This window comes from Zeugodacus cucurbitae, chromosome 6 (genome assembly GCF_028554725.1).
Source record: "Zeugodacus cucurbitae isolate PBARC_wt_2022May chromosome 6, idZeuCucr1.2, whole genome shotgun sequence".
Taxonomy (NCBI): Eukaryota; Metazoa; Arthropoda; class Insecta; order Diptera; family Tephritidae; genus Zeugodacus; species Zeugodacus cucurbitae.
This window is the reverse complement of record NC_071671.1, coordinates 13446801-13460204: the sequence shown is the minus strand read 5'-3', so window position 1 is coordinate 13460204 and position 13404 is coordinate 13446801. Positions and strand designations below refer to the sequence as shown.

Below are 13404 nucleotides of genomic sequence, written 5' to 3'. Positions count from 1 at the left end.
AAGTTGAACAATTTGTAAACGTTGTTCAGGCATAAGTCTTTGCATAATGAAATGTCAAACAATACTGAACAAAAATCGCACGACTGCGTGACACGGCTCACGCGTGATATGTCAAAAATTGGCTATTGAAAAAAATGTACCTTCACTTGGATCACCCGTTATATATTACTATAATCACACAGAAATTAGGTTAGTTTTTTTTCTGAGTTTTAATATTAGAATAGAGATATAGGAATGCTAAAATTAATCAATATTCATATATCCATAAATTACTCGGTCAATTCAATTCTTCTTTTCTGGGTATCATCTTTATTATTTATTGATCTTTCCAAGAAAAAACCTTATAAAAATAAAGTGACCAAAAATAAAGTGACCAAAAATAAAGTGACCCGAAATAATTAATACATACGTTCATTCGTGGCACTAACGCAAACGCCTTGATTGATAAGCATGATTTGGATTACCATAGCCTCAACAAAGGTCGTTTAAAATTACGCTGCCTCTCTCTAATATTAAGCCTCGGCTATGAAACGCATTAACTCACTTCCACTTTACGCTGTTAACATTGCGCTGATTTACGGTAATGCTAGGTGAAGGCCAATTTTCCGATATTAAGCACTCCTATTTCGCTGCACGAGCGTAGTCGACAAGGTCTCTGATAAGAAGCCACTGCGGTTGCTAAAAAAGCTGATAATCATCGGTTAATACTGGAGTAAACAAATATGTGTTAATTTCTTTATGACACATGTAATCTTGATTTGTTTGAGTTTCTAACACAAAATGACATTGTGTATATTAATCGTGTGCATTTTCTGACAGCCGCTTGGTATAATCTTGAAGAGTAGCCAGTTGTTTGTGTGATTGATTAGCTGACAGTTGGGGTAATAAATTATGTTGGAAATATTTATTAATTCTAAATGTTAATAATTACCATAAAATTTAAAAAAACTCCAGTGGTTTCGACTGTTGCTATGTTAGAAGTGTGAATATAATAATTTAATATCGATTAACACCATTGGACATAAATAAATTATGATAAGAATACCTGAATATTGAACTTGAGACAGGATTTTATAATTTTGGTGGCTATTTACCAGACTTGGTTCTTGAAAAATATATATTTAGTATCTTACGCATCGGCGAGGGGCGAGGTGCCTCCATTTATTATGATCTTGTTTTAGCCTCTTGATTTGACTCCAACTTTTTTGGACCTTAGATATTACGATGCCCAAATTTCTTCTCCAGGTTAGATCGGTTCGGCCATTTCTTCGGAGACCTTGTGGATTTCAGTCGATAGCTTATCTCAGAGCATATCCGAGCCAGTCCTGCCTATAGGGGTTTTTGGCTTGTACGTTACCATAAGACCAGCCGGTAATTGTTAGAGACGGTAATGGGTCAGAAAATGTGGCAAATATTGCGAAGGCAACGGTTTGTGAAAATTTACAGCTTTTGGATGTCGGAGGCTCCGAGATTCCCTGTTTCACATTCATATAGAAGGATTTTCATAAATTAGGATTTTAAATTTTTTTATTTTGGCTTAAGAAAATCATTATATTTGTGTTAAGGTTTTTTTTCGTAATATGATAAAAATTGTTCTAACATATATTTCTATTCTTATCTTCAATACTTGCAGATCACAAGAAACCAAAAATGTCCGACACATTGAGCCGAGTTAAAAACCAATTGCGCCCTGTCAATGGCAGCGTACTGAACGGTAATGGCATTGGCAATGGCGAAGATAAGTCGCCATCTTCACCGGGCACAAAACTACTGATCAATCACGGTAAACCGAACTACACCATACAACGTTCACCGAAGGCGCAACAAAATGGCGGCACAAATCCGTTGAATAACGAATTACAAAATAACAACCGCAACAATTACTATCCATACAAGAGTGCCGGTGTTAAGGGCACCACGGGCGTCATCACCAACGGCAATGGAGTTACAAATAACAACAACAACAGCAGCAGTAATAGCAGTCAGAATGGCGATGAATTGATCATACAGAGTACTAAATTCAATGGTGTCTTCAAGGCCGCTAACATACAGAAGTTGGAGAACAATGATGAAGCCGATAGTCCAGTTGTGCTGAGACGTGTACCAAAGCCGGAGTCAACGCCTGCAGCAGCAGAGAATGGCAATGATGAGAATGTGCCCGAGTTTATACTACGTCAGCGTCGTATACAAGAGCGTTTGGCCAAGGAGAACATCTTGGACTTTGAGAATCGCCGCAGCGGTTACTTTACGCACGTTGTCATATCGCCAACCTCACCGAACCGCACTTCTTTGGTGGAGACCATGTCCAGTCCACCGATTGTGCCATCATTGGAGATACCGCCACCAGCCAAGGAGTCACGTGAGGCATCCATTGCTGAGGAGAATAATGCTGAAGTAAGTGCCGCTAATGGTGTGGAGCATGTGCATGAGGAGGAGCATGTGGCCGTGGCTACTAATGGACAGGTTGAAGAGGAAGAAGTAGCCAAGGCAATTGAAGAGGTTAATAAAGCGGTGGCTGGTGAAGTCGATGATGAGAAGCCAGAGGAAGTGGCGGTTGAAAACCCAGTTGCAGTCGAAGCTGAAGTGGAAGCTCCTGAGCAAGTCGTAGTGGAACACAAAGAAGAAGAACAAAGGAGTGTGCAACAGGAGGAGACCAAAGTCGAAGCAGTACAGGTTGAGGAACAAAAAGTCGAAGAAGTACAAACGCCTGTTGTATCTGTAGTGGTAACAAGCGCACCTCTAGTTGACGCAGAAGAACCGAAAGCCGCTGAGGAAACTGTTCACTCGGCAGTCGAGTCGCATGAAGTTGCCGAAGTAGCAGAACATGTCGAAGCTGTGACAGTGACAACAAACTCTGTCGAAGAACCCAAAGAAAATGGTAATGGAGTAGTTGCTGAAGAAATATCGAACCAAGTTGAGGCACCCAAAGAAAACGGAGAAGCTGTTGTAGCAGAAACACTAACTAATGGTCACGCTGTGGAAGATGTAATCATTTCACATACAAATGGCGTCTCTAACGGTGTAACTAATGGACAAGCCACACCCAGTCTACCTACACCCGATCCCAGTGGTGCTTTGGGTGTTAACTACGAACCAAAGACAGTGGTTTCCTTCTCCAAGGATTTAGATGCACCAAACAAGTATCCTGATACAGTAAAAGTCACGAAGACAGATGAACAAGATGGCGAAAAGAAAACAGCATCGGATCCAGTGAGTGATGAATTGAAGGAGTTGGCGAAATTGAAATTCGACATTAAAGCCGATGATAATGATGTACAAGTGACGCCGGTATTGCGAGTCGAGTAGAGCACCAAAATGTAGGGGATTTGAGCTGAAAGAGAGCAGTAATTAAGCAAACCGGTGGTTATATGTACATACTATTTATGTTTGTCCGCACAAAGCTAGCGTAAATGGGGGGAATGCCACTTCGAAAAAGGGGAAATACATATGTTGCTTAAAAAGTGCCGCAGTAGTCGTGACTCTGTTGAGTTCATACTTAAATGTTATTGGTATTAGCAAAAACAGAATTATATCCAAATGTGGGTTAAGTGCATTATAGCCATAAGTGACGACAGTTTTAGCGCACACTGTTTGTTATTAAATAAAATATTAATATTATTATTATATATTATATAATTATGTATTGTAATTTTTATTAAATTGTAAACATTATATAATTTTGTTTTATATATTTTAAGTCAAAAAAGTTGCCAAATTCATTTTATTATTGTACAATAAATTAAACAAAAAAATAAATATACCAACAAATCGTTTAAGCATTCATAGCGTTGGAACGATTGAAAATGGACCATATTTTTATTTGTGAATGACAATTAAGGCATTTTTGATTTTGTTTTTGAAGATTGGTGAAGTTGTCTTGTAGGATGGGAATTGAAACTAAGGCGAAACGTTTGAAAATGAAACATATTTCTTGACCCATAATAGCTATATATTTTTGGCTGATAGAGAATGGTAATTTTTTAAACCATTAAGGAAGTGTTTGAATCACATTATAAATTATTGATCAGAAATGGATCTTAAATGAGTCAAATTTATGCCTTAAAATAACTGTAAGTGAAATAGGTACGCTTGGAATTGATAAATATAATTAGAGAGGTGACAATGGGATTGAAAGAATGTTTTACTTTAAAAAACATTCAATATGGCAAGGAACAAATGATAAACAAATAAGATATTTCAAAAGCTATACAAAAAATAGTTCCGTTTAAAAAAAATCAAAGAAACAATTGAAAAATAGAACACAAAATACACTGCACGATACGATAAAACGAGTGTCCATATTCCAAAACGTTTAAATATAAAATAGAGATATTTGAAAGAAAGATAAAAATTAACTCAAATACCTATGCATCTAAAAATAGCCTGGAACAAGTGATAATGAAACAGCATATTTAATTTTGAAGAAAATCGATGAAAAATAAATATGAGTACATAGACCAACTCTTTATGAAGCTTTGCCAAATGGAAATTTAAATGTTTTTTATATTAATAAGAGCGAATGAAAAAATGTATGGCGTATTTTTTTAGAATTGACTAATGAAAGAACTTAAACAGAAGCATTTTTTAATTACATATGTATGTAGTTGTGCCATTAAACAGACTTAAATCCATTAAGATATATTTGCAAACTTATTCTTATTTTGAATATGCGTTCCATACCCTTTGAGTTTCACTGAAAGTCCAAAAGAAGACGATTCCATACACTGTGCTTGGAGCAAGTTGATTTTGATTTTGTATCTTAATGAAGTGTTTATAAGTTATAAGGTTGTACGTTATCTCTTTTCTATATAGTTTTTCCTATAAATGTTTCATTTAAGAGGATACATCTAGTTAGCCATCTAAGAGCCCTAAAAATGGGGTTTTAAAATATTTTTCCTGAGAAAACTTCTGAATTTATTATTCTACGAATTTGCACACATATTATGGTAATTTTTAAACCTATTGAACAATTATTTATTTGTAAAAATAACAGTTTTGGAAGCTGCTACAGCAGATCTCCAGGAACTCATCCCAAAAAATACGTTTTACGGTGACCACAATATTTCTGATCATCTGAAATGAAAACATCAAATGGATTTCGTTAAAGTAATGTATAACCATGTGATTAATCGAAGGAAGAAAAAAAGCTTCGATGAAATACTAGAAAATATAATTCAGAAGCCTGTGTAAAACTTTGAGACTAATCTGTTTAGCGAAAAATCTTGGTCACCTACTTTCAAAACACAGTTTTGAGAAAAATAAGGCGTCACTACTACTTTCAAATGCTCTGACGCGTCGTTACAATTATGTGTGTAACTTCAAAAATTACTGTCGGATTGATTGAAATTTTCAGAATCGATTTTTTGAAAACTCTAACTAGATGTAACCCCTTAAGATATATAGATGAACACATAAAAAAAAGTATGCAGACACAGTTTAACAGAAACTTCAAAATCGAGTGTAATATGGCATACATATATACTCCTATATGCAAACTAGTTCTCTGAGAGTTTACAATTTTGATGTGATTTATATGATAGAGGGTTTCAAACACAAACAGTGTTCATATTTCAATGCGTTCCCTCGCTATTATCAAAATAAATATCCATTATGATATTCATGAAAGTTTTAATTTACCAAAAAACTTGAATTAATACTAATAAATAATATTATATTAATTAACATCATGGCTTAAACATTCAAAATACGAAAATAAATATGAAAATATAACCTATAAAATCCTATAAATTTAAATGTAAATTATTTTTTAGCGAAACAGCAAAAGTTTTATATAAATAAAAGCACAACTTTAGAGCAGCAGTAGATCTTTAGAGTGTCAAATATTTACAACAAAAACACAAATTTCATATTTTATAAATTGATATTTTAGTAGACGAATTAAGTCAAAGGAATGGAATCGCAACCCTGCTGTGCATTAAAAAATTATAAAAAAATCATAAAAATATAAAAAATATAGCCAAAAATAAATCATTAAAAAGTCTTTTTTTTTTAATATTTCAAATTAATTTATATTAAAAAGCACCTAAATCATTAATTTGCAAATCTTCAAACCGCACACATATCCAATACAAATGCTTTATTGTAATACATTCTATTGTAAAAGCTACACTTATTGTATATTTAATAAAATAAAGCAAACAATTTTGCGAAAGATAAACAAACAACAACAACTTTTTTGTATGTTAAAATTAAATCTCTTTCACTAAAACTGCATAAATAAACAAATAAACCAAAGCTGTAACGGAAATACATAGTAAAAGGGGAAATGTTTAAAGAAAAAATAAGAAAAAGTAAAATAAATAAATAACACATTGTCACATGGCCAGTTCATTGATAACAAAACGTACAAACAATGCTTAAACCCTAACTGGCTTGCCAAAAGCGATAAAGCAATTTATGCAATCAATCTGGCATCACATGAATACGCACTGTTAAATAGCTGTTATGTAATGTGAAAGAATAACGGTAAATTACTACAATTAAACATTTATGCAAACTTTTGTATTGAAACATTGCTAATAAAAGCCATTTGGAAGGGGAAGCTATTTATAAGTGTTGCGAATGAAAATGAAATGTTAACGGTTTAGCCGAACTGAATAGTAACTGCTGAATTTGTTGATAGCTACTTTTGCCAACTATTTGAAACGATTTATTATTGGCTTTAAGCTAAAAATATCTACAATTATGTAATTACTTATCTCAGTGGCAAATACTGCTTTTAGAGTTTAGATTCCGAAATCAGAGTTTAATATGAAACGGGTAGCACCGATGATGAAAGTACTAATTTAGAAATTTTTAATAAGTATTAATTTCTTGTGACCTTCGACCCTATTCCATTCCACTCTGCTAAATGTTTAGATGAGATTCCCTTTTTTAATTTGGTTCGAAAAATGTTCTGGGATCTACAATTATTACATCGATTTCGGATAAAAAATGTTTTTCAATATAATATACTATATGACAGAAAAGCTCTCAAAAGTTCGGCATTGTTTATCGAGAGTTGTCCGTTTTAGTGACAATCTGTTTGATCTTGGTTGGAAGTAGGGAGCAACGGAGTTTCTGCGTAGTTTCGAGTTATAAGTAAATTGTATGATTTCCATCCAAGATCTCATTTCACAAGTCGGGGCTCCACTGTCCTTTTGTGCGGAATCGACATACACGCGATGAGGCTAGGAATCCTGCCGGAATCGACATACACGCGATGAGGCTAGGAATCCTGCCGGACGCAAACTGTCATAGCTGTATGGAGGAAAGCGAGGTGGAAACACCAAGTCGTTTCCTCCTATCCCAGCTTTCGTAAGACTGAGGTTGACATCTTGGTAACTATGGTTTTGACGAATTATTCGAACTTGTCGGAATAGACATTAGCCGCCTCATAAAATTTGTGATATGCTGAAAGCGCGTCGGCGATACGTAAGAGTCTACTTTGCGGTCCATATTTATGAGTCTCTTGGCAACACAATTCAGCTGTCCAAGTGGGATTCATCGATCTAACGTTGTCTAACCTCTGAAAAATTTGACATTAAGAATTTCTACCAGAACAAACAGAATATGGTACAAGTGTTCTAAATTAGATGATATAAAACGACACCTCCTACAGATCTGATCTTTGTCATATATAACTCGATCAGAGAAATAAAATTTTTAAGGTCATCTACATGACATCCGGATGTCAACTAGTCCGGATTTATACATATTATGACATCTAACTTTGAACTATGTAGAAGATTTGATTTGAAAAAAATAACATCTTATACGAGTAAGTGACTCAACTGATAAAAGTGTGGACTTGGTATTTTTTAGAGAAAAAGAAATAAATATTTTTAAAACGAGAATATTATCTTTTATGGAGCGAAACGTGAAATGTTTATATAACTTAAAAATGGGAAATTGTGCCTTTGAACGAAGAAAATACGAAGAATAAATAATGTCAGAAATCAGGTTAATGACTACTACAGATCGTTCATTACTTTCACATTTGCCCCCCTGATCTAAAGAGAGTTTTGTACGAGACTGAATTTTGCTTTTTTTATTTAATTTCTGACGGTATTAGACAATGCTTAGTTGAAAAAAATTTTTCTGGTAGAAATATTTCTTTGCTCTATGACGAAAATTATTTAAGATAAGTATACAACAATAATAAGTCAGTGAAATTTAATATTGATTTCTTTAGTTATAGAAAGGGGATTTCCATCCGTTGTAAAAAAGTTAAATTTTCAAGAACTGATAACAAACTCCAATGGGATTAAAGGAGAATTTCGCATTAATCACCAACAGGTGTCAACTGTCGCCAACAGGTTTATCATGTGCCAAATAGTATCAATTAAAATGAAATTGTATGAAATCATGTGACTTTGTGTAATCTCGGTTGGCTGGAAAACTATGTCAAACACGTTCGTATGCCATCAAATGCTTAGGAGATCAGTCATAAATGATATTTAAATACTCAAAAACGCATTGGAAGGATTTGAAAAATGGATAATTATCGATTAATAATTTATATTTAATATTATTTAAATATAAAGTCATAGGTATGTGATATTATATAACATGTGATAGCAAATTTATTTAAACGATAATGGGGACTGTCACAGCACGCGCTCACACAAATTGACTATCCATCAAATGAAGCAGGTGATTTTTGCGGTACGTTTCCAAGTGCGACAGTGCGGGATGGGCGATAAACAATTTTCAAGTTTCGTAGTTTTTAATTTATTTTTTTTTTTCCGAAATTTGCATTTTGTTTTGTTCAGTATGGGTGTGAATGTGTGCGAAAACATGTGAGCAACTGTAATTAACGTATGCGGAAAAAACGGGAAATTGAAGAGGTGCTCGTCGCGACATCCGTAGATAACAGCGCGACGCTACCTATTGTATTGATTGATTGAATGAATTGTTTTTCGATGAACAACAACAATGAAGTGTTTATATATGTAAATTACATATAGTATATGTAGGTGTAGAGGCAAATAATTCATTTCTACTATTATTTACAGAACCTTTGCGTCATTGAAAGTTTGTTTTGTAGAACGTTGGCAGCGAAATGGATTTTTTAATGCAATAAGAATTTTCAGTAATTATATTTTTGAACGATAAAAATATGTTTTACGATATTTGCTTCACGATTAAGTACAGCATTTCTTAAAAAAGAGTTTGAAATCTCAAAATACAGTTCTAACAATTGATCCCAAAGTATCTTTTAGGTTAATAATACATTCAAAGGTGGCGTTAAGGCGCGGTTATGTGCACTTTATTACACTTAACTTCAACTGAAGTGTCACTTAACGCTTCCGTTTAATGAGTTTTATTTATATGAATGATTACCCAAAACTTAATCGAACTTAACTTCACTTGAAACCCAATGGAATTTCCATAGTCAACGTTAAGTACAACTGTCATTTAATTTTGTTTGTTGCCATTTATGTTTGTTGACTTGAATTTGACATTTTACTAATGTTCACTTGATATGCTGATGAAGTTGTCAGATAACATGCTCCCTTAGTGCAAGTATTGACTGACTAAGACTTTAACGAATGCCAATTTAATCAGATCAAAGTAAGAAAATGTACTTTAAGTTATATGACTTGGGAGAAACTATTACCGAGGTACCGAGCGATATTCTATACTATGTAAGGAACTGAGTATGGAAGTCTTATTTGGTCGTACAACCGGGGTGACTTAAGATTCTCTCATCAATAAATAAATGGTTTTTCAATAAGAGAGCTACAAAAGTTAAATAAAAAAATTTTGGGATATCAATGAAATTATTTATTCTTGTGAAAATACACTCGAAGCCATTGTTTATGAAACTGGATTTATTATACATGGTCACACGGTCACGTTTGCTGAAGTCCAGATGCTGAAGCCAATTTTTGACGGTATTCAAGCATTAATCGGCCGATATTGCTGTCATTTCACATTCGATATTCGTACGAAGTTCATCAATCGTCGCTGGCTTGTTGACATAGACCATAGACTTGACGTAGTCCCACAGAAAATAGTATAACGGTGTCAAATCGCATGACATATGCGGCCAATTGACTTGGCCATTTCGTGAGATAACACGTTCACCAAACTAACTGGGTTTTCATAGAATCGATTTTGACATTCACTGTGTGGCTTGTGGCGCCGTGTTGTTGGAACCACATATTGTTCATATCCATATCATCCAATTCGGGCCACAAATATTTGGTTATCATTGAGCGGTAGCGATTCCCATTCACAGTAACTTGACGGTCTTGATCATCACGGAAGAAGTTTGGCCCAATGACGCCGCTTAACATGTCCATCTGAAGCTATAATATTTTCCCGTCTTACTGGCAATTTATGGTTTCCATTCCAAAAGAACTGACTGAATCAAGTAAATTTTTCATAAGTTGTTCTGATTTGAAAATTATTTCCATGGCGGCGTTCTGTAACGACCGGAACAAATGCTAGTCAGAAGGCTAGGAAGTAAGCTAGGAAGGCAAAGACTGGGTTATAGGGAAACTACTTTTTAACCGGTCTTGCAACATATGATCGCACATTGTCGTGTTGGAAAATTATTGCCTCGTGTCTAAATGTTGTTAACATCGTTTTTCATGAATTGTTTCAACCGGTTTGAGAAGCTCATACTACATCACCACGACAAAATACAAAACATTACTTTGGTATCATGGATATTCGGCTTTACTGTTGATTTGGGTGGTTGTATAGGTTTAAAATGGGATATATTTTTCATCACCAGCCACAAACATTACTGACATGCTAAATCTCTCAATATCTCTTGGCACCTTCATATGGCATACAATTGATTTGTTGTTGAGAGTATCTGTGTCAAAGTAATTTATTTATTAAAAAAAGCCTCTAGGAAATAACTCGTATGCATTATTGGTTTTGCCGAAATATGCGAAAACTAATTTATTTAAAGCCTTAGAAGTCATTATCAATATCAGGGCAATATCAAGTATAGGTACACGAAAGACTTACGCCTGAACAACGTTTACAAATTGTTCAACTTTATTACGAAAATTCACGTTCTGTAAAGATTCAATTTATGGTCAACATAATCGGCCTACTGAGCGTACTATTCGCAACACCATCACCCATCTTGAGACCCAGCATTCATTGTTGGACAATATTATATACCACGTCCTGCACGCAATGAAGAAAATATAGCAGCCGTAGCTGAGAGTGTACACGATGGCCGTGCAGAGTCGATTCGGCGTAGTTCGCTGCGACTAGGATTCTTCGATGTCTGAAATTGAAGCTTGTGATCTCAGCGACATTTGGTTTCAACAAGACGGCGCCTCTTCCCACACATCGCATGCTTGGGTTTACCGATACCTAACCCTAGTACGTATACAAGTAAGGGCGGAAGCGGTTAAATGGAGGGTTTTATGAACATCCTGTGGTTCATAGCCGTTAAATGCTTCTAGACCTCACTATCCAAACCACAAGCGGATGTGCCCTAAATTATATTTTCATATAAAATATGGTTCTTTCGTACAAATAAAAAATATGGATGTTTGTAAGTAAGTTGCTTTATAAGTACTTATTCGCAAATTAATTTGACATAAACATCGTCGTTGTGTTTGTCAACTGGAATGTTATGCTCGCATAGAGTTGTTTTTGTATACACTATGGGTTGCGTGGTTTTTTTTTTGGATTACTATGCTCACCACAGAGTTCTTATTCTTTATCGGCTACTACTTCTAACTAATTTAAAAATACTTTGTGGTTTCTAATTAATTCTGTTTTCTTTTGTTTGTCATAATTTCAAATTTCTTGCACTAGTCACATTGCCATTTGACAGCTAATCAGCCACACTCAATTTTCGGCACTTAATAAATACAATTAAAAACCGCAACATGTTGTATACATATATACTTGTTGAACATACATATATACTTAAATATATATATACATTTATAGTTTATATTTTTGTATTTCCCGTATAGCACCGTTACTATTTGACGCTGGCCGTATCGGCGAATTTCAATTGTTCGAGGTTAGATAATATTTCTTTTGCACCCAGCTACACATACATACATACATTTTTATATTTAATTTTATAACAGCCATTGTGCTTAGAAAAAATAAACTACATCTGTATTCATGTATTTATCATACCGTTAAAGTTTGCTGATTTATTTTATTTTCTTAACATACATACATATTTATTGCATTGTTGCCATTTCAGCGTTGATACCTTTTGCTATTGAAGTTTTCGTTTACTTTTTGATTGATCATCAACTGTTTTGAATGTTTTCAATTTTTTTTTTTGTTTTTTTCCTCTTTTTTTCTTTAGTGAAGGTAAGTGTTTTTTACCTCATAATGTTCGTATGCACAATTCACGCTAGTTTGATGCGCCGCCAATTAAGATAACAGTATCTTGCTAATGCCACTTAACAATTTTTTAATCCAAACTATCGGAAATGTGTTTTGTTCAAGGTACAATTATCTCATATGACTAATTTGCAGCAAGCTTATAACTGATAATATGAAGACTTCGATAATTTATGAACGGTAGCTGGCATATAGTTAGGAATTATATGTTTTTAAAGGGAAAATGGCGAATATATCATATTTATAATATAAAATAAAATGCACAGTCTTGTGGTAAACTTGGTTGTTATCTTATTTATCATTGAAGACCCATCATTAAGCCTAACAAATATCTACAGTTTTATTTTATTAGAGGAATAGAAAATATATTTTCTGGTTTCCTTGTAATATCGTTTTTATGAGAGAACCCTAGGCAGTATACATGTGCATTTCCCAAAGAAGCTGTTACGAATGAACACATAAAATACTCTTAATCATGTGAAAGCACTGTGAAAAGAGGGTGCGGCCAAAGCTCACTCTCGAGATAATGCAATGTACTGCAAATCAATTACAAAGATTGAAAACTTGCATGACTTCATAACTTCAGCATATCGATATATTCATCCTGGATGGATAAATAATTAAGAAGATTTTCTAGTTTATGCTGTTCTAAAGGGTAGTACAGAATGATATGACATCAAAATAGACATCGAACAGTTTCTTATAGCCCTTTCGCACAGACAAATAAATTTAGTACATTAAGTTTATAATAGGTATACCAGTTTTTGCCTTTCGTAAAGTCGCCTACTAACTATTAACGATCAGCTGTTATACGCTTTAATCGAGCAAAGACCGGTTAATTGAGCAATTAACTCCTGTGTGATAAAGTTTTTAAACATATGAAGATAATAATTTATTGTAATCTAATAAGTAAGAGTCTCAGAAATAAAATTTAATTTTACACTCTTAATGAATCTCTTTCCAATTTTTGTAAAGTATAATTATATAAACCTCTATGAGTCCTCAGAGGATGCTATATTAAAGGCGGAATTTCTATAAATGGGAGTAAAACAAGTA

General features: G+C 34.0%; 1 protein-coding gene across 5 annotated transcripts in view; it reads left to right on the top strand.

Annotated features, from left to right (window-relative positions):
• LOC105215119 (general transcriptional corepressor trfA) overlaps window positions 1–3833 on the top strand; it is a 43647-nt gene extending 39814 nt beyond the window's left edge. For all 5 annotated transcript variants that reach the window (XM_011188891.3, XM_054233212.1, XM_011188892.3 and 2 more), the window contains one exon: window positions 1634–3833. In XM_011188891.3, coding sequence (XP_011187193.2) covers window positions 1651–3306 — 1656 coding nt within the window. In that variant the 5' untranslated portion in view covers window positions 1634–1650 and the 3' untranslated portion in view covers window positions 3307–3833. The remainder of the gene's footprint in view (window positions 1–1633) is intronic.
• The last annotated feature ends 9571 nt before the right edge of the window (window positions 3834–13404 follow it).